Source organism: Mesoplodon bidens, assembly GCF_964165515.1.
Source record: "Mesoplodon bidens genome assembly, chromosome: 17".
Taxonomy (NCBI): Eukaryota; Metazoa; Chordata; class Mammalia; order Artiodactyla; family Ziphiidae; genus Mesoplodon; species Mesoplodon bidens.
In genome coordinates, this window is record NC_138174.1 from 66946622 (window position 1) to 66969315 (window position 22694).

At 42.6% G+C, this 22694-nt stretch overlaps 1 protein-coding gene across 3 annotated transcripts in view; it reads left to right on the top strand.

The window, feature by feature from the left end:
- The first annotated feature begins 434 nt into the window (after positions 1-434).
- The window catches only part of CLYBL (citramalyl-CoA lyase), a 234720-nt gene continuing 212460 nt past the window's right edge, over positions 435-22694 (top strand). For all 3 annotated transcript variants that reach the window (XM_081214653.1, XM_081214652.1, XM_081214654.1), the window contains exon 1: positions 435-515. In XM_081214653.1, the coding sequence (XP_081070779.1) occupies positions 454-515 (62 nt within the window). In that variant the 5' untranslated portion in view covers positions 435-453. The remainder of the gene's footprint in view (positions 516-22694) is intronic.

Consider the following 22694-nt stretch of genomic DNA (forward strand, 5'->3'; position numbering starts at 1 on the left):
AAGTAATTAACATTACTGAGCATGTGTTCTGGGCCAGAAGAGGTTTTAAGCTCTTGGTATATTAACGCAACATATCCTTATAATAACCCTATGAGGTGAGTACTATTTATATTCCCATCTTACAGGAGGAAACTGCAGCAGGGAGAGCTTAAGTCATTTGTCCAAAGTCACACAGCTGGTAAGCTGTTTTAATACCTTAGCATTCTCCCGACTGTGAAGCCCGAGTTTTGACAGACTGGCAGGAAGGAGTTGGAATGAAGCGCTGTGTTCGCTGCCCCGTGTCTTCAACAAGCGCAAAGAGCAGGGGGGCGCGGCTTGCGGGGACGGGGCGGGGCGTGGAGACACGGGCTCTGGGCAGAACGTGCGCGGGACGCTGCGGCGTGGGGGCGTGGCGAAAGGGGCGGGACGAAGCCGAGACGGACAGGGCGGAGGCGGGGCCCGCGCGCAGACAAGATGGCGCTGCGTGTGCTGAGGAGAGCGGCGCGCGGAGCGGCGGCAGCGGCGCTGTCGAGGCTGTGAGTGCAGGTCCCCAGTCCCCCGCCACCCGGCCAGGCTCGCCGTGGGTCGGTACCCGGCTCAGCGCCGCGCAGGCGCGGCCTCCTCGCCCACTGGCGGGAACTCCCGCCGGCTGGGAGCATCGTGCGCCTCCCGCGCGCGCGGGCTCGACCTCTGCCAAGGTCGCCGACGCCCCGCGAGGGTCGCCCCACACTGTCCGTGCCTCCCTGTGGGAGGGCCCTTGCTTGGGCCGGGAAAATGGGTACAAGCGTTGGCTCTCTGAGACCCAGAAAACAAAACTAGCGTCCCCACACGTGGAAACCGTGAACGTATGCGTGTTTTATAAAAGGGGGCTTGGAGTCAGCCCCTCAGAGGATGCTGAGAGGCGGCTCGCCTCCACTGTTGTTGGGCACAGCGGTTCCCAAACTGTCTGGTCTCAGGACCCCTTTACAGACTGAGAAGTTATTGAGGACCCCGAAGAGCTTTTGCTTGTATCTGTTGATTTTAACGGTATGAGGAATTAAAACAAAAATTTAAAATTTCATTTAAAAATAACAAATCCATTCAAATTTAATGCAAATTGCATCTTTAATGAAAATAACTATTAAAAAAAAGTGGCCTGGTTTTATATGTTTGAAAATCTCTTCAGTTTAATTACGGACCATTGGAGTCTCATATCAGCTGTCTTGGAGGAAGTTTACCAAGAAATTCCAGGCTCATGCACAGTCTATTTGGAAAAGGGAAGACCTGGCAGACCCTCTCAAAGGGTCTCAGGGCACCCCGCCCCCGCCCCCGCCCCCAGGTGTCCTCAGATCACACTTTGAGAACCGCTGGTTGAGACTTGCTTGTTTGTCAACTACATGCACATACGGTATCTCATTCTGTTCGCCAATCACCATGTGAAGAAGCTGGGTGAGTCGTTCATAAAGATGAGGAAACTGAGGCTCGGAGAGGCTGAGTGACGCTCAAAGCAGAGAATGGCCGACTTGGGTTCAGAAACCAAGTCAGTGGCTCCTGGTCTGGAACTTCTTTACATCTGCTTGCTCGGTGCTTCCTGACTCACCGGTGTCCCATGCCAGGACCCACCTGGTTTTATGCATCCCACCTTCCCATTTCCTACATCTGGGCCTGGTAATGTCCCTGGACACCGGAACTCACCCTGGAGCCAGAGGAGCCCCTGAAAGGGTGTACCCAGAACCTTCCAGAAAGTCCTTTCCTGGCCTGTGAAGGGGCCAGCTTCTGTGGCCTGTTCTACAATGGGTCAAGTGACCACACCCAGTCACCTACTTCTAAGGCTCTTGGGGCTCAGCTCATAATGCTTGTCGTCTCCCTTAGCACACTGGCTCGTTCTCAGCACACCTACACACCCCACCAAGGCCATTGCAGCAGGCTTTCATGCAGGGCCCTTCCCAGAGCCTACACCCCAAGTTAAATCCTGTGGGTCCTGGCGCCTTCAGAACACGTGGGGATGGGAAAAGTCAATGTGCCCAAGGTCAACTTAGAAAAGTCTGCCTAGACATGCCTTAACTTCTATCCCAGTTGTGTTGCACTTCAGCTTCAGGCCAGTGGACTGGCTTCTGTTGGCTTTTTTCTTCTGTTTTTAGAGTATCAGCAACATTGCTGATAGGCAGGTGCTGAAACCCCGTCCTGACCCTCCAACATTTGCCTCTCTTGCTGTCCCTGATGCTTCCCCGCCTATCCTGTCTCCAGCCTTGCAGCTCTCTGTTGCCACTTCTCAGTTTATATAAATACTCTGTGCTCAAGTTGGGGGAACATAACTGCCTACAGGTAGGGGTGCTATTGCTACGGATGTCTTTTAAATCCTCAAAGAAATATGTGTGAATAGTAACCCATGCATATATACACATCTAGAAATATTTCTGATGTAACCATCTGTATCTATATATATTAAGCTAAACATGAGTTCATACTGTCTCCAATTCTAATCCATTACCACATGAATCATTCTAGCCTCTTCACCTTGCTTGTTTGTAAATTTTCACTCCCCCAGTGAGAAACCTGGCTCCCACCATGCGCCATCCAGTTACTCAGTTATTCAGTTTCAGCATTCACATGTAGCAGTATCTGACTTGTTAGACCATACTCCATGGGAAAAAAGCTTTTTCAACTAGAGAACAGTGCTTATGTGTAGTTCCTTTCCCTTTAGTCTTATAGGTTCCACTCATTTCCAGTTACTTAGGTTAGCACCTTTTTCTTCCATCCCCTTCAGTGGAGTTGTTTCATGTATTCATCATACAGTAAGATTGTCTTTTCCCTTTTCTCGTCTAGTTGCACTAGCTAGTGGTTTTAGTAGCATGTTAAATAGTGATGAGAGGGGGCATTCTTGCCTTGTTCCCAATCTTAGGGAAAGCATCCAGTTTCCACTGTTAAGTCTGATGTTAGTTGTAGGTGTTTTGTAGAACTTTTTTATTCCCTATTTACTGAGGTTTTTTGTTTTTTGTTTTTTTTTAACATGAATCAGTGTTGAATTTTGTCAGGTTCTTTTTCTGTAATCAATTGATATGATCATATGATTTTTCTTCTTTAGCCTGTTGATGTGGCAGATACATTAATTGATTTCTGAATATTGGACCAGCCTTGTATACCTGGCATAAATCCCACTTAGACATGGCATATAATTCTTTTTATACATTGTTGGATTTGATTTGCAAATATTTTTTGAGGGTTTTACATCTGTATTCATGAGCGACATTGGTCTGTACTTTTCCTTTCTTGTAATGTGTTTATTTGGTATTGGTTTCTATATGTCTCACGTCTTTTTTTCCTCTGTTCCTTTTCTACTGCTTTCTTTTGCATTAAGTGAATATTTTCTTATGTAATACTTTTTATTTCTTCAATGATTTTTTCCAGTATTTTTTTTTTAGTGGTTGCTCTAAGGCTTACCATATGCATCTTTTAAAAAAATGTGTGGTAAAATATGTATAACATAAACTTTGCCATCTTAACCATTTTGAGTGTACAGTTTAGTGGCATTATCATATTCACTATCCCCCTGATTTTTTGTCACTCCAAACAAAAACTCTGTACCCATTAAGCAATAACTCCTCCTTCCTAGCACCTGGTATTCTCTAATCTACTTTTTGTGTCTCTGAATTTGCCTATTTTAGGTATTTCATAGAAGTGGAATCATGCAATATTTGTCCTTTTGTTTCTGGCTTATTTCACTTAGCATAATGTTTTCAAGAGTCTTCCATGGTGTAGCATGTATTAGAACTCCATTCCTTCCTATGGCTAGGTGTTTCATTGTATGTGTAATATGTTACCATATACATCTTAACTTATCGGAATCTACTTTTGATTTATACTAACTTAATTCCAGAAGATGGAGAAATGTTATATCTATATAGTTCTTCTTTTCTTCTTTTTTATGATATTATTGTTATACATATTATATTTATATATGTTACAAATCCAGTGATACTTTGTTGTAGTTATCATTTTTTTAACATTTTTATTGGAGTATAATTTACATTTTTGTGTTAGTTTCTGCTGTATAACAGACACAGCTAAAGTGAATCAGCTACATGTATATATATATATATATATATATATTCCCATATCCCCTCTCTCGCGTCTCCCTCCCACCCTCCCTATCCCACCCCTCTAGGTGGTCACAAAGCACCGAGGTGGTCACAAAGCACCAAGCTGATCTCCCTGTGCTATGCGGCTGCTTCCCACTAGCTATCTATTTTACATTTGGTAGTGTATATATGTCAGTGCCACTCTCTCACTTCGTCCCAGCTTCCCCTTCCCCTTCCCCGTGTCCTCAAGTCCATTCCCTACGTCTGTGTCTTTTTTCCTTTCCTGTCCCTAGGTTCTTCAGGACCTTTTTTTTTTTTTTTTTTTTTAGATTCCATATATATGTGTTAGCATCTGGTATTTGATTTTCTCTTTCTGACTTACTTCACTCTGTATGACAGACTCTGGGTCCATCCACCTCACTACAAATAAGTCAATTTCATTTCTTTTTATGGCTGAGTAATATTCCATTGTATATACGTGCCAATCTTCTTTATCCATTCATCTGTCAACAAACACTTAGGTTGCTTCCATGTCCTGGCTATTGTAAATAGTGCTGCAATGAACATTGTGGTGCATGACTCTTGTTTTTTACATCTTTATTGGAGTATAATTGCTTTATAATGGTGTGTTAGTTTCTGCTTTATAACAAAGTGAATCAGTTATACATATACATATGTTCCCATATTTCTTGCGTCTCCCTCCCACCCTCCCTATCCCACCCCTCTAGGTGGTCACAAAGCACCAAGTTAATCTCCCTGTGCTATGCGCCTGCTTCCCACTAGCTATCTATTTTACGTTTGGTAGTGTATATATGTCCATGCCACTCTCTCACTTTGTCACAGCTTCCCCTTCCCCCTCCCCATATCCTCAAGTCCATTCTCTAGTAGGTCTGTGTCTTTATTCCTGTCTTACCCCTAGGTTCTTCATGACCTTTTTTTTCCCTTAGATTCCATATATATGTATTAGCATACGGTATTTGTCTTTTTCTTTCTGACTTACTTCACTCTGTATGACAGACTCTAGGTCCATTCACCTCACTACAAATAACTCAATTTCGTTTCTTTTTATGGCTGAGTAATATTCCATTGTATATATTGCCACATCTTCTTTATCCATTCATCCGATGATGGATACTTAGGTTGTTTCCATCTCCTGGCTATTGTAAATAGAGCTGCAATGAACATTTTGGTACATGAATCTTTTTGAATTATGGTTTTCTCAGGGTATATGCCCAGTAGTGGAATTGCTGGGTCATATGGTAGTTCTATTTTTAGTTTCTTAAGGAACCTCCATACTGTTCTTCATAGTGGCTGTATCAGTTTACATTCCCACCAACAGTGCAAGAGGGTTCCCTTTTCTCCACACCCTCTCCGGCATTTATTGTCAGTAGATTTTTTGATGATGGCCGTTCTGACTGGTGTGAGATGATACCTCATTGTAGTTTTTTTTTTTTTTTTTGCTGTATGCGGGCCTCTCACTGTTGTGGCCTCTCCCGTTGCGGAGCACAGGCTCCGGACGCGCAGGCCCAACGGCCGTGGCTCACGGGCCCAACCGCTCCGCGGCATGTGGGATCCTCCCAGACCGGGGCACGAACCCGTGTCCCCTGCATCGGCAGGCGGACTCCCAACCACTGCGCCACCAGGGAAGCCCCTCATTGTAGTTTTGATTTGCATTTCTCTAATGATTAGTGATGTTGAGCGTTCTTTCATGGGTTTGTTGGCAATCTGTATATCTTCTTTGGAGAAATGTCTATTTAGGTCATCTGCCCATGTTTGGATTGGGTTGTTTGTTTTTTTGATATTGAGCTGCATGAGCTGCTTGTAAATTTTGGAGATTAATCCTCTGTCAGTTGCTTCATTTGCAAATATTTTCTCGAATTCTGAGGGTTGTCTTTTTGTCTTTTTTATGGTTTCCTTTGCTGTACAAAACTTTTAAGTTTCATTAGGGCTTCCCTGGTGGCGCAGTGGTTGAGAGTCCGCCTGCCAATGTAGGGGACACGGGTTCGTGCCCCAGTCCGGAAAGATCCCACATACCGCGGAGGGGCTGGGCCCGTGAGCCGTGGCCGCTGAGCCTGCACGTCCGGAGGGAGCCTGTGCTCCACAACGGGAGAGGCCACAGCAGTGAGAGGCCTGCGCACTGCAAAAAAAAAAAAAAAAAAAAAAAGCTTTTAAGTTTCATTAGATCCCATTTGTTTATTTTTGTTTTTATTTCCGTTTCTCTAGGAGGTGGGTCAAAAAGGATCTTGCTGTGATTTATGTCACAGAGTGTTCTGCCTATGTTTTCCTCTAAGAGTTTGATAGTGTCTTACATTTAGGTCTTTAATCCATTTTGAGTTTATTTTTGTGTATGGTGTTAGGGAGTGTTCTAATTTCATTCTTTTACATGTAGCTGTCCAGTTTTCCCAGCACCACTTATTGAAGAGGCTTTTCTCCATTGTATACTCTTGCCTCCTTTATCAAAGATAGGTGACTGTATGTGCATGGGTTTATCTCTGGGCTTTCTATCCTGTTCCATTGATCTATATTTCTGTTTTTGTGCCAGTACCATACTGTCTTGATTACTGTAGCTTTGTAGTATAGTCTAAAGTCAGGCAGCCTGATTCCTCCAGCTCTGTTTTTCTTTCTCAAGATTGCTTTGGCTTGTAGTTATCATTTATATAATTTTATGTCTTTTAAAGAAACTAGGAGTAGGAGATGCAAGTACACACACACACACACAAACACACACTTACTTTATAGTATTTGTTATAGTAACCTTTTTATTTACTGTTCCTGGTTCTTTTCAAATGTTCCTGTGGATTTGAGTTACCATCTGGTGCCATTTCTTTAACCCAGTACATCTTTGCTCCTACCCACCTCCTTTGTGCTGTTATTGGCAAATATATTACGTGTCTAAATGTTATAGGCCTAACAATACAATTATATAATTTTTTTATATAGTTGCTTTTAAAATTAGACAAGAGAAGAAAGGAACAGAAGTATGCATTTAAACAGTGTTTTATAATTACACAGTTACCTTTACCATTGCTCTTTGTGTATGTGTATGAATTTGAATTATTGTTTGGGATTACTTTCAGCCTGAAGAACTTCCATTAGTATTTCTTATAAGGTGGGTCTGCCATCAACTGCCCTGCACATGTGCATAGACTTTTAGATTCCCAGGAATATGTCAGAGCTTTTCAAATTCTATGGATATCTCATTCTCCAGCTTTTCTGTTTAAGCTTTTTTTTAGCCTGTTGTTTACCCCAACTGTTATCTACTCTCTCAGGTAGCTGTGATGTTAAATAATTGCTTCTGATGGTTTTTGAAAAATGACTTCGGGGAAGATGCTGTTACCACTGTTCAACTCTGAGTCAGGTCAGTAGGGTCTTCCAGCGAACCACCTGACAGGTCAAGTAGTGGCAGTCTTCTGGGAGTGGAGCTTTGAAAGAGCTCCAATCCTGCCCTGCCCCCTCCAGTAGCTGCCAGGCTGCTGGTTTTCACTGTAGTTTTAGCTGTTGGTTTTCAAGGCTACCACCAAACTGGGGAAAGGGGTGTTGACCCGAAACAAATAGACTGCCAGATAGTTCTTTAGCAGAAATGGGTTTATTTGGGATCAGCAGAGAATTGCAGTTCAGGGTCAGCAACCATAACAATACATGTTCAACTTCCTGCATGACAAGGGAAGGAGAATGCTTTTATAGAGAAGGAAAGAAGTTGGGAGGGCCGTCGTAAGCAAAGAGTCCATGGCTTTTCATTTATTGAGTCCTTGGCAGGAAAGAAGATCAGCCTTCTTCTTCCTCTTGGGCTCTGCAGTGGTGCCAGGTCATGAGAGTTCCCCCTTCTGGTTTCCCAACTCTATGTAATTAAGGTTTCTGTTTAATTAATTTTTCATATTTCCACCTTTTGATCGAGATTTTTCTCTGAAAGCATTGCTGATCAAGTCAGGTTTTCTCGTTTCAGCAGCTTTTTGTGCTGCAGTGTCTGGAAGGACCTTTCCTACGTATAGTGTTTCATGTTGTAAGGAAAGTGCACAGATTGGGAACCTATTAAGGTCACATTCCAGTAACAAGGAGGGGCCGGAGGGGGAACTCTCAGGCACTTTTTATCTGAAGTCTGTGTGTTCACACGGTCATAGACATTGGAGATCATTTGAAGTGTTACGTCATCAAAGGTTTGGCCACAAACTTTCAAAAGGCCTGGTACAGATTTCTTGGGAAGTTAGCATCTGCTTCAATTCTGGGAAATCTTTACTTTCAGGTCACCAGGTGACATTCGGTTCCAGTCAGAATTTGGTGCTTTCTTTAGGTGCGTCACATGAATACAGGAGTCTGTTTCTTGGGGTTTGGTGGCACAAGGGTTGGTTAACAGTATTTGATAGGGGTCTTTCCAGTGAGATTGAAGAGAGTTCTTCTGGAGGTGTCTTTTCCAATAGATGAAATCTCCAGGTTGCAATGTGTGATGCTTAAGGTCTTCATTTCCTGAGGGCACACTGTGAAAAGATTGCTCTACCAAAACATGGTTACTTTTTTTTTTTGCGTTACACGGGCCTCTCACTGCTGTGGCCTCTCCCGTTGTGGAGCACAGGCTGTGGACGCGCAGGCTCAGCGGCCATGGCTCACGGGCCCAGCCGCTTCACGGCATATGGGATCTTCCCAGACCAGGGCACGAACCCGTGTCCCCTGCATCGGCAGGCGGACTCTCAACCACTGTGCCACCAGGGAAGCCCAAACATGGTTACTTTTAATAGCACCAGTTAGCCTTTGCAATACTGAAGTGTCTCTCCTTTTGTCAGTTGTGCGTCAAAAGAAGCAGGAGCCAAGTGTATTGGGCATCCTGTGACTATTTCAAAGGGTGAGAGTTTATGAGTTCCAAAAAGGATGGATCTGAGTTTTAGAAGGACCAATGACAATGCTTTTGGCCAAAGTATTTGGAGGGTCTCTACAAATTTTGCTGATTGAGTCTTAATAATGCTGTTAGTCTGTTTAACTAAACTAGAGGATTGAGGGTCGCAAGTACAGTGAAAGTGTTATAAAACCAGACAAGCAGCACATACTTGTGTAAGTGCCTGGCCAGTAAAAATGGATTCCTCAATCACTATGAAGTTTGAGAGGAGTTCCCTGTCTGCAAGGGAAAGCTTCAGTCCACTGTATAAACTAAACATATAGGTCATGACTAAAACATAGGTCATGACATATTCCACTAGATGGAATAAATTGTATAAAACTCATTTGCCAGACCTCAGATGGTTCATTAAACAGTTTAAAATGTCTGGGAGCGATACAAACAGCTTCCCTGGATTGTACTTTGGACAATGGGACAAGTGAGGTAGGCACTTTTTGTGGCCTTCTTAATGTTTCCCCACCAATATTGATTCATGAAGGCTGTCATTTTGTCAGTAGACCAATGGTTTAATGAATGTATGGTGGTGAAGAGTGGGAAATTTAGTGTCTCTGGGAGGACTGGGTTGTTGTTTGGTCCAAACCTGAGCTTTCTCTTTTTATCAAAACAACAATTATTGAATTTCCAATTTTGTTTTTCCTTTTCTGAGGCCAATTGTTGGGCTTCTCTAGCCAGTTTTTCTAAATTATCATTTGGTGAAATATCCCTTTGGATCACGACAGAAGTTTGGATGCTGGTGGTCCTTTGAAAGGCAGCATTCCTTGCAGAATTATCAGCAAAGCGATTTACCCTAGCTTCCAGAGAATCAAGCTTAGAATGTCCCAGAACCTTAGTAATAGCTAAAGCAACTGGTAAGAGTATTGTATTCAATAATTCTTGAACATAGGGGCCATTTAAATTTTTACTTCCAATGGAAATAAGGAAGCCACATTGCTTCCACAACATTCCAAAATCACGAGTTACTCCAAAAAGCATATCTACTATCAGTTTAAATATTGGCAGTTTTATCCTTGGCTAAATCACAAGCACGTGTAAGGGAATATAAGTCAGCCTGTTGGGCCAAAGTAGCCATAAAGATGCTACCTCAGCAACATCAAAAGGAGTAGTAATAGCATACCCAGCACGATATTTGCCATCATCACCTTTAAGAAAAAGAACCATCAGTGAACCATGAGAAGTCAGTGTTACCCAATGAAATTTCCTGTAGATCGTTGCGAGGAGTCAGGAGGTGGTCCGTCAGAGTTAAGCAGTGGTGAGGAACTCTTTCCGTGGCGGAGGGGAGAAGAGTAGTTGAGTTAAGGTTATTACAGTGTAAAAAGGTTACGTGAGGGGCAGGTAATGAGAGGACTTCAGGGGAGATGAGATGTCTGGCTGAGAAATGTTGAGTATGGTGGGAATTCAGGAGAGCTTCTACTGCATGAGGTACAAAAATGGTTAAAGGGGATCCCACAACAATGTTCTTGGTGGTCTTAAGCAAGAGGGCAGTGGCTGTAATGGCTCTAAGGCAAGGGGAGTATCCCTGTGCCACAGGGTCCAGTTGCTGGCTATTATACCTTGTGTGTCAATGGTGGTCCCCATGTTTTTGGGTGAGTACGCCAAGGGTGTTCCCTTCCTTTTCATATACAGAAAAAGAAAAGGGGAATCTATAATGGGTGTGCCCAAGGGCAGGTGGGTTCATCATACTCTCCTTTAAGGCCTTGAAGTCTGTGTCATTCGGTTCATCCCATAAAAATGGGTCAGGGTTGTTATTGTTGAGTAAAACATATAGAGGTTTGGCCATAAGAGAGAAATTTGGAATCCCAATTTTGGCAGTAACTAACTAGCCTGAGAAAACCTTGCAGTTGGCACTTAGTTTTGGGTTTGGAGAAACTTAAGTTACCATAAAGTCTATCTGGATCTACGTTTAGCCCTTGTTCTGATATCAGATGCCCTAAACATCGAAACTGGGTTTGGGCAAACTGCAGTTTGACAGTAGTCATCAAAGTGACCTACCAGGTGAATTAAATGACCCTTTGACATCTTTTATTTGTTCCATCTCTGACGGTACCAGAGCAGTTTCTGGAAACTGATTGTTTGTCCCCATTGAATCAGCTACCACTTCCCTTATGGGCAAAATCTCCAACTGATGTTGGCAAAATTCACAGTGCACCTCCCATCAAAATTCAAATAGACCCCTCAAAATCTCTTCCAGAAAAGTTGGTTAGACGGCCAGAGTTGCCTAAAGCACTTAAATTTGTAACAGTCTCTTTTTCAGTGTCTTAGCTTTTTACAATAACAGCAGAAAACAGGAGGGTTTTCATTTTCTCTGGGAGCCTTCATTTGCTAGAGCTGAAGATTAAGAATTTTGGTGGTCTTCCTTGGAGGTGACTCATCTAGAGTGGGAAAGATCTGTTTTGCCAGGTTAACTAAGTCTGGAATGGACACAGTTTCCCATTCTAACCTGCTCCTTTTTACTTAAAGGGAAAGGTCCCAGTTCAGCCCATTAATAAACATGGAGTTAAAAGCTACCTGGGTGGAATCAACATCTGAAGGAAGACCGGAATTTTCTTTAAAAACAATCTGAAGTTGATTGTAATAATCATGAACAGGTTCTCAGATTTTTGTGTGCAAGCCTGAAATTTGTTCCAATGAACAGGCTTTGGAAAAGCCCTAGGGATTGCTTGATGAAGTCATCTTGTGATTGCCTGAGCCTGATTGTATAAGAAGTTAGTGGGCTGGTCTCCCAGTTGTAATTCTAGAGACCTTTTAGGACTTTTCCAGTTAGTGGTTTTCATCCAAAGCTGAGCCTGGCCTTCATCAACAAGCATATGAACCAGCCAATATAAGTCAGGAAAAAACAGGTTGATAAGTTTGAATGACTATATTAAATTCTTCAGCAAACCTGTGAGGATCTTCGGTTACTTTAGGAGAATCTTTGACTACGGCTCGCAGTTCTCCTTTAGTCCAGGGAGAATAAGAAATTAAGGATTTAGCCTCTGGACCCTCAGAAGACTTAATTTTAAAAGGATAGGTTCTGACAAGTTCAGAGGAAAAGGGAGTGGGGGAGGGTTTCAGAGAAAAGGGGAAGTTTGGCAAGAGAATTAGTATGGGAGGATTGAGGGTATACAGGAGGCATAGGTGGTGTAGAAGAGAAGGAGGGAGATGGCATCGGAGGTGGAGTCCGAGACAAAGAAGCCCAGGAAGAAGAGCCTGAGACTTCAGCAGCCATTTTATCTTTCTTTAATCCTTTGCCTCAGTTAGTCTTAAAACCTTATTTTAGGGCTTCCCTGGTGGCTCAGTGGTTGAGAGTCCGCCTGCCGATGCAGGGGACACGGGTTCGTGCCCCGGTCCGGAATGATCCCACATGCCGCGGAGCGGCTGGGCCCGTGAGCCATGGCCGCTGAGCCTGCGCGTCCAGAGCCTGTGCTCCGCAATGGGAGAGGCCACAACAGTGAGAGGCCCGTGTACCACAAAAAACAAAACAAAACAAAACAAAAAAAACCCTTATTTTACAGAGAGATGATTTTAGATTCCTGATATCATTGGAAAGCCTCAAAATACCAATCGAAATAAGCATTCCACTCAGTTCTGGAAAACTTTGAACTATTGTAGTCCAGTTTGGTTTTTTGTTTTTTTTTTTTAATTATTTTTTTTGATGTGGACAATTTTTAAAGTCTTTATTGAATTTGTTACAATATTGCTTCTGTTTTATGTTTTGTTTTTTGGCTGCAAGGCATGTGGGATCTTAGTTCCCTGACCAGGGATCAAACCCACACCCTCTGCACTGGAAGGTGAAGTCTTAACCACTGGACCACCAGGGAAGTCCAGTTTGGTTTTAAGGAAATTGAGTTTGAAGATTTCAAAAGTTCCTCATAATAGGGGCTTCCCTGGTGGCGCAGTGGTTGAGAGTCCGCCTGCCGATGCAGGGGACACGGGTTCGTGCCCCGGTCTGGGAGGATCCCACATGCCGCAGAGCGGCTAGGCCCGTGAGCCATGGCTGCTGAGCCTGCGCATCCGGAGCCTGTGCTCTGCAAGGGGAGAGGCCACAACAGTGAGAGGCCCGCCTACCGCAAAAAAAAAAAAAAGTTCCTCATAATGGCTACTGATATTCTAAATTGCCTTTGATCAGGTTGGTAATGTTTTTTCCATAAATGTTTTTGCCTGGAGTTTTCATTGTGGAAAAAATTTTAAACTACAAATTCAATTTCTTTAATAGATAAAAGGCTACTCAGGTTATCTAATTCTTCTTGAGTGAGCATTGGTAGTTTGTGTCTTTCAAAGAGTTTGTCCATTTCATCTAAGTGGTCAAATTCATGGGCATAGAGTTATGATTGTCCCGTATCCTTTTTCTTAGAGCTTTATAGAGGTATAATTTACACACCATAAAATTCATCCTTTGTAAGTGTTAATTAAATAATCATTAGTAAATTTGTAGAGTTGTGCAACCCATCACTACGATCCAGTTTTAGATCACCCCCAAATTTCTGCCATCCCCCAAATTCTCTCGAGCCCATTTGCAATTAACCCCCACTCCCACCTCCAGCCCTATCATCCTTTTAATGTTCATATTGTCAGCAGTGACTTGCACTCTTTCCTTGGTATTTATAATTCTTTTGTCTTTCCTTTTTACTTGGTCAGTCTGGCTAGAGTTTTATCAGTTTATTGATCTTCTTGAACTATGTTTTGGTTTTATAGATTTTTCCTATTTTTTCTGTTTTCTATTTCATTGATTTCTGTTCTTATCTTTATTATTTCCTATCTTCAACTTTTTGGGTTTAATTTGACCTTTTAATGCCATCCAGATGGAGGATGGAAATGGGAGAAGAAGGATGCAGAGGGGAGAAATTGTAGGGCAGAGAAGAATGAAAGCAGTGAGAGAGAAAGGGAAGAAATCTTTATAGAAAGAATGCTAAAGAGGAGTCAGGGGTTAAAAAGAACTGAGAAATTTTAGAATGATCATTTTGAAAAGAACTCAATCAGAATATGTGTACTTTGTCACTTGAATTGGTATTAAAAGGTCCATGTGAAGTGTTAGGTATTTTCAAATGTTTGTTGACATCTTTAGAAATAGACTTGAGTTGCCCAAATGCATGGTGAGAGGCTAAATGGGATGCTGTAAACAAAAATGATGTTTTTGGTTATGAGGCAGAAAGTAACTTTAAGTAGTCCGGAGAGGTAGGGGGACTAACTGTCTCAACTTGCCCAGTACTGTCCTGGTTTTAGCACTGAAGGTCCCGCATTCCTGGAAGCCTCTCTGTTCCAGGCAAGCCAGGATGGTTATTTACCCTAGAGATAGAGAAATGAAGGGCTGAAGAATGGAGTAAAGATGATCTAAGATGGTAGACCAGAGATTCGAGAATTGGAGCTAGAGCCTTCTAGAATGGCTTCCTAAAAGAATGGGATGGGAGAGAGTATTCAGAATGCTTTCACGGAGAAAGAAGGGCCTCTGCTAGGAGCAGGGCTGAAGAGAAGAGAAAGACAGAGGAGACTCTGAGGAAATAGGAAATACCATAAAGCGGTATATAGACCAGGAGTATCCTGGAGGCAGGGGACATGCCTGTGGGCTGGACGGAGGAGTTGGTGGGAAATGAGGTAAAACTAGAGCCAAAACTAGTGGGCAGTAGCCAAGCTGGTGAGCAAGAACTATAAGTGGTAGCTAGGCCTGAACTGGAAGACGCAAATGCATGTGGGTGGTGCCTCCTGGAGAAGATGTAGCTGTAGGGAAATGCGCAGCAAGGGGCTGTGTGCCAGCAAGGCTGTGCCAAGCCTGTGGAACAGCATAAGGTTTGCCTGTGGATCCATACCAGCTGTGGAGGGCTTCGACTCCCATTGTACCATTGCCCTGTTAGAGAGTTTCGCTATGCACTAGAACCATCTGTGTGGGCACAGGCTGGGAGGAAGGACATCGGGTAGCCTCAGGGAGAGACCGAGGGTGGGGAGGAAAGCCTGGGACCCGAAGATGAACTGAAAAACCTTTACCCGCTGCTCCCCGGGGCCCATGGATCCAGAAGGGAGTTGAGGACAGTTTCATCCCATGTGCTTTTCTCTATTCTTCTCTGAATAACTGTAGCCACAGAAGTCTCTGTCCTCTCAGGGAACTCTCCTGAGTGCTCCTGCTCTGCAGAATGTTTGAGTGGCATAAGCACTTCATTCTTCTAGAAATACTCCATAGTGGTGCATTGCGGATGGCGTATTCTCTGAAATTACATTTGAGGTTAGAAGGTGACACATATGCTTGGTTGTAGTTCAGCCTGGTGGAGGACATCGTACGTGGTCCATGAGGTAACATTCAGAGTGGCTGACACCACTGAGCGGTGGCACTGCCCTGAAGTGGTTATGTTCTCCAGTGATGGCTTTGCAGCAGCCAACTTTTGATTGATGTAATTTCTGAAGCCAGCCTTTGGTCACAGTTTTCTTAACTAAATGTTACAGTGGCCGCTCTGTAGGAGCTGCCATTTTATGCATGACTCCCTGTGGGGAAGTCTGCAGGTGCATGTGGCTAAGATTTTAGGAAGACAGGGAGAAGAAAGCTGGGCTCCTTGGGGAGTGGTTATTGGTGGGTTTGATGAATATTCATACGACTGGAAGAGTTGTTAATTGTAAAAAACAATATGCTTTCTTGCCTCTGAGTGCAACTGGGTTGTGTTCTGTTGTTACATGTTTCTTATTTATTCTCCTATGCATTGCTCATGATCTTGACAGGTTAAGTTTAGAACTTGATTAATCAATAAAGAAAATTTCAAGGAAATAGTATTTGTGTTTTCCTATAGGTCAGTTGGGTATGAATTTAAATCCATGATAATTCATAAAGGTTTAATTTATTTCATTTGTTACTTGAATATAGCTTATCAGTTAAATAACTCATTTGAATGATGTAGACAATCAGTGGGCCCCAGAATTGAGATTCCTTCCTTCCTTCTTCTTTCCTTCCTTCCTTCTTTCCCTCCTTTGTCTCATTTCTCCTTCCTTCCTCTCTCCCTGCCTTCCTTCTCCAACTATAAGCCAGACTTAAGATGGCTTTTTATTTAGTTGCTTTGACTTTATGTTTTGGTTAAATTTTAGGATGTTAACCTAATCTCTGAGCATTGATGTTCACTATTGTTCCTCAGCTATCACATATATATTTGTTTGTATATAACCACAGTTATTCATTGGGTTTATTTCCAAGTTGTTGTTTTTTTTTCCCCTTGGGAAATGCAGAGATAAATGTCCCTGTATTCAGATCTCTGTGGCTATCCTTACTTAAGTCCTTGGAGGTAATTTTCTATATGTGAACTTGCTGGGTCAAAGAGTACGGACATTTTAAGCCTTTTGATGCTTGTTGTCAAATTGCCCTCCAGAAATGGTGATAGATACCTGGATTGCAGTATGCCTTTTAGAGGCTTACTTACCTATTTTCCTTGGCGTCAGCAGGCCCATGCACAGTAAAATAAGCACAGACTGTCTTGTCTTGCTGGTCACACAGCTGGCAGTGCCAGGCCTAGAAAGAACCCCATCTCCTGGCTGTCAGCCACTAACGGCTTTTCACTATGTGGCCTCAGCTGTCATACGGACCCAGCCTACAGGTGTTTTCTGTAAACAGCCACGTAATTTTACTTCTACAAGTTCTCTCCAAAACTATGCCACATGTAATGTCTTCCTCTTAGGCTATGAGATTGACAAAAGTGCCTGATTTCATAATAAAGGAATCAAAGCCAATTTCCATGAGAAAGTAAGGATTCCATTTTAATAGTATGCTTGGTATGGGCAGGTCTGTCTGAACTGTTTCCTCACGCTGTATTCTTTTTTTTCCCCAATATTTATTTATTTGGTTGCGTGGGGTCTTATTTGTGGCAGGTGGGCTCCTTATTTGTGGCTCTCAGGCTCCTTAATTGTGGCATGTGAACTCTTAGTTGTGGCATGCATGTAGGATCTAGTTCCCTGACCAGGGATCGAACCTAGGCCCCTTGCATTGGGAGCGTGGAGTCTTATCCACTGCGCCACCAGGCAAGTCCCCCATGCTGTATTCTGGCTGAGAAGGCAGACTGACCAAAGTGCTATGTAAGTATTTGCAGGACACTTTTCGAATATTAATACTCAGAACCCGAGAATACTGAAAAGATTTAAAGACAGCACTTTGTACTTCATTGCCCTCCTTGCCACCCCCAGTGAAATTAGGGTTACAATTTAGTGGTGGACTGTGTTTGCCTTTGAGCTGAAAGTTCTACATTGCTAAAAAATTGTATATTGGGACTTCTGTGATGGTGCATGGTTAAGAATCTGCCTGGCAATGCAAGGGACAGAGGTTCGAGTCCTGGTCTGGGAAGATCCCACATGCCACGGAGCACCTAAGCCCACGTGCCACAGCTACTGAAGCCCGCGCGCCTAGAGCCCATGCTCCGCAGCAAGAGAAGCCACCGCAATGAGAAGCCTGTGCATTGCAACGAAGAGTAGCCCCCGCTCGACGCAACTAGAGAAAGCCCGCGCACAGCAATGAAGACCCAACGCAGCCAAAGATAAATAAATAAAATAAATAAATTTTAAAGAATTGTATATTTAAAAGATATGAACCTTTTCAAAATTTATATGGTCATTTAAAAACATCATTGCATACATATGTATACGTTGTACCACTTTACAAGTAGTGCAGGCTTATTTTAAAGCACTTACACTTGACTTGTCTTCTTACTTAATCTCACAGTGTTCTTTGTGAGAAGGATGATATACCCACTTTACTTTTTGGCCAAATACCAAAATTTAGGGGGGGAAAAGGAATCCGTGACACATTAAAAGGATCATACACCATGATCAAGTGGGGTTTATCCCAAGAATGCAAGGATTCTTCAATATACGCAAATCAATCAATGTGATACACCATATTAACAAATTGAAGGAGAAAAACTATATGTTTATCTCAATAGATGCAGAAAAAGCTTTCAGCAAAATTCAACACCCATTTATTATAAAAACCCTTCAGAAAGTAGGCATAGAGGGAACTTACCTCAATGTAATAAAGGCCATATATGACAAACCCACAGCCAACATCGTTCTCAATGGTGCAAAACTGGAACCATTTCCTCTAAGATCAGGAACAAGACAAGGTTGCCCATTCTCACCACTGTTATTCAACATAGTTTTGGAAGTTTTAGCCACAGCAGTCAGAGAAGAAAAAGAAATAAAAGGAATCCAAATAGGAAAAGAAGTACAGCTGTCACTGTTTGCAGATGACATGATACTATACATAGAGAATCCTAAAGATGCTACCAGAAAACTACTAGAGCTAATCAATGAATTTGGTAAAGTAGCAGGATACAAAATTAATGCACAGAAATCTCTTGCATTCCTATACACTAATGATGAAACATCTGAAAGAGAAATTAAGGAAACACTCCCATTTACCATTGCAACAAAAAGAATAAAATACCTAGGAATAAACCTACCTAAGGAGACAAAAGATCTGTATGCAGAAAACTATAAGACACTGATGAAAGAAATTAAAGATGATACAGACAGATGGAGAGATATACCATGTTCTTGGATTGGAAGAATCAACATTGTGAAAATGACTCTACTACCCAAAGCAATCTACAGATTCAGTGCAATCCCTATCAAACTACCACTGGCATTTTTCACAGAACTAGAACAAAAAATTTCACAATTTGTATGGAAACATAAAAGACCCCAAATAGCCAAAGCAGTCTTGAGAAAGAAAAACGGAACTGGAGGAATCAGGCTCCCAGACTTCAGACTATACTACAAAGCTACAGTCATCAAGACAGTATGGTACTGGCACAAAAACAGAAATATAGCTCAATGGAACAGGATAGAAAGCCAGAGATAAACCCACACACATATGGTCACCTTATTTTTGATATAGGAGGCAAGAATATACAATGGAGAAAAGACAGCCTCTTCAATAAGTGGTGCTGGGAAAACTGGACAGCTGCATGTAAAAGAGTGAAATTAGAACACTCCCTAACACCATACACAAAAATAAACTCAAAATGGATTAAAGACCTAAATGTAAGACACTATCAAACTCTTAGAGGAAAACATAAAACACTCTGTGACACATCACAGCAGATCCTTTTTGACCCACCTCCTAGAGAAATGGAAATAAAAATAAGCAAATGGGACCTAATGAAACTTAAGAGCTTTTGCACAGCAAAGGAAACCATAAAAAAAGACCAAAAGACAACCCTCAGAATGGGAGAAAATATTTGCAAATGAAGCAACTGACAGAGGATTAATCTCCAAAATTTACAAGCAGCTCATGCAGCTCAATATCAAAAAAACAAACAACCCAATCCAAACATGGGCAGAAGACCTAAATAGACATTTCTCCAAAGAAGATACACGGATTGCCAACAAACCCATGAAAGAATGCTCAACATCACTAATCATTGCAGAAATGCAAATCAAAACTACAATGAGATATCACCTCACACCAGTCAGAATGGCCATCATCAAAAAAATCTACTGACAATAAATGCCGGAGAGGGTGTGGAGAAAAGGGAACCCTCTTGCACTGTTGGTGGGAATGTAAACTGATACAGCCACTATGGAGAACAGTATGGAGGTTCCTTAAAAAACTAAAAACAGAACTACCATATGACCCAGCAATTCCACTACTGAGTGTATACCCTGAGAAAACCATAATTCAAAAAGAGTCATGTACCACAGTGTTCATTGCAGCACTATTTACAGTAGCCAGGACATGGAAGCTACCTAAGTATCCATTGACAGATGAATGGATAAAGAAGATGTGGCAATATATACAATGGAATATTACTCAGCCATAAAAAGAAACGAAATTGAGTTATTTGTAGTGAGGTGGTTGGACCTAGAGCCTGTCATACAGAGTGAAGTAAGTCAGAAAGAGAAAAACAAATACCGTATGCTAACACATATATATGGAATCTTAAAAAAAAAAAAAAGGTTCTGAAGAACCTAGGGGCAGGACAGGAATAAAGACACAGACATAGAGAATGGACTTGAGGACACGGGGAGGGGGAAGGGTAAGCTGAGACGAAGTGAGAGGGTGGCATGGACATATATACACTACCAAACGTAAAACAGATAGCTAGTGGGAAGCAGCCTCTTAGCACAGGGAGATCAGCTCAGTGCTTTGTGACCACCCAGAGGGGTGAGATAAGGAGGGTGGGAGGGAGATGCAAGAGGGAGGGGATATGGGGATAGATGTATACATATAGCTGATTCGCTTTGTTATAAAGCAGAAACTAACCACTGTAAAGCAATAATGCTCCAATAAAGATGTTAAAAAAAAAAAAAAAGAATCCGTGCCAGATGCTGTTTTCATACAGAAACACTGGAGGGCGCTCTAGCAATGCAAGATGTAAATTATCTCCTTAGAGGCATGCATCTTAGTAAAAGACAGGAGGATTGGTTTTCCTGTTTGTTTTAACACAAATGAAAGACAGCTAGATGTGAGGGCATATTTCTATACTGACCTATAAGTGGCCCCTTGGACAGTTTATGAGACCTTTAAGAAGTAGCTCTGTGCTCTGGGCCTCATTATTACCTCCTCCCTCCTCTAGCCCCTTCCAGGTGTACCGGCCTCCTGCTCACGGTTGTGTTCTCAGCCTGCAGCACTCTGTCCCTTTACGTCTGTGCTCAGATGTCACCCATCGGAGAGGTCTTTCCTGACCACGCTGTACAACAAAGCACACACCCCCTTAACACACTACACTCGGTACACCTCACTCTGCCTAATGTTTTTTTCCATTGCACTCATTTCCACCTCCCGTATTGTATGTTTATCTATTTATTGGTTGTCTGCACCCCATCCCCAGCCCCCATATTCATGACAACACGGACTTGGTCTCTTTATCCCATTGCTGTATACCTTGGCCATGAAGCAGTGCCTGGCATGCAGTAAGTGTCCAGTATAGATTTGCTGAATGAAAGATACTGTATCTGGAGATTAGTGCCTTTTTTATTATCATAAAGTATACGTAAATTTACCATTTTAACCACTTTTAAGTATACAGTTCAGTGGCAGTAAGTACATTTACCTTTGTTTACAGCTGTCACTACCATCCATCTCCAGAACCTTTTCCTCATCCCAGACTGAAACCCTGTACCCATTAAACAGTAGTTCCCCATTCCCCTACCTCCAGTCCCCAGTAACCACTATTCTCCTTTCTGTCCTTATGAGTGGCTATTCTGTATTTTCATAGAAGTGGAATCAGGAAATATTTGTCTTTTGTCTGGCTTATTTCACTTAGTGTAATGTCCTCAAGGTTCACCCATATTGTAGGAAATCAGAATTTCCTTCCTTGTTAAGGCTGGATAATATTTTATTATATGTCTGTACCACATGTTGTTTGCTCATCCATCAGTGGATCTTTGGGTTGTTACCACCCTTTGGCTGTTGTTAGTGCATGTTTTATATAGAGCACAGAAACATGATGTTAAGGTTTTGAGTCTAAAGTGGATTTCTTTGAAACAATGATAACATCTTTAAATTATACTAGTGAGTCACAGTTCACCCTTGGGTGATTTCTGCCTTCACGAAATACTTTTAGTTCAGATTAAAGTAGAAACTTATTCAAGCTCCTAAAAATCAGAGTTGGTTTAATGTACCTTATTGGTGCTATTCAGGTTTTTTTTACAAATGTCAAAAAAGGAAAAACAGTTCACAAGATCAAATTACTAACTCTCTGCTCTGAGCAGGAAGATCCTGGATAGATACTCCGGGGTTCCAGTCCAGTGCTGACGCTGCGGTTAGCCCTTGACCTTGTTCAAGGCCCTTGTCTAAACTGAGCCTTTTTCTCACAATTAAAACAAGGAGGGTAGACTAGATGCCTCCTGCCCACTGACATTCCATAATCTAGGAAGGAATTATTGACCTAAAGCAAGAGGACTTTGGAGAATTCAGAAATATAAAATATATGGCTTTTTGAGCTTTGGGTTATTTTGGTCCATTTCAGCTCAATTTGACTTCAGAGATGGAAGATAATAAAAGCTTTGCTTCCCCCAAATTTATGGGCACAGCCTGCATCCAGTTGATTTACACTTCTCCCTCCTGTCGTCTTGGGAGATTTTTGTTCGTGTGTTATTCATCCTCATCCTTTAGATCCTCAGGTCAGGAGGTGTCTTCACCGTTTCTCTCTCTCTCTCTCTCTCTCTCTCTCTCTCTCTCTCTCTCTCTCTCTCTCTCTCTCTACAGTAGGGACCTCTGCCAGGTGCTAAGTTCAGGCCCTCAATCAAGTGGCTGCTGACTGCCGCAGTACAGAGGGGCTATGATTCTGGAGTAATTGGGGTATAGTGGGAACACAGAACATAGAAGAACTCAGGAGTAAGAAGAGGTGCATGTCCTAAGTTAGTGTTATCTGCAAGAATGACTCGGAAAAGTAGAGACGTGATTTTTGCTTGTATGCTATCCACTTCCAGTTTCCTCCTGCCCTCCTGGAACCCTCAGGCTGCCCCACAAACGCCCCAGTGCTTGAAGCACAGTGTTCTTAGGTCCCATGGTCAGCCGTTCACCTAGTGATGGCCAGAGACTCTGAGACAACCAGGATGTGCAAATGTCCTGTGTGTAGCCCCATCCAAATGTTGTACGTTTGAACGTATGTCTTCTGCAAATGCCTCACCTGCAAAGGATTTGGCCCGTAAAGAGAATTTCTCCTGTACCAGGGAAGCAAATGTGGACGTCAGAGAGGCTTGTGGTGCCCCTCCCACCCCCCATCCTCTAGTCGAAGGTCCAGGCTGTGAGTTTGGGTCAGTCTCTCCCTATGCTACACAGTCTGGGATTTACCAGGGGTCTGGTGACATGCCTGAGACTGGGGAGAAGC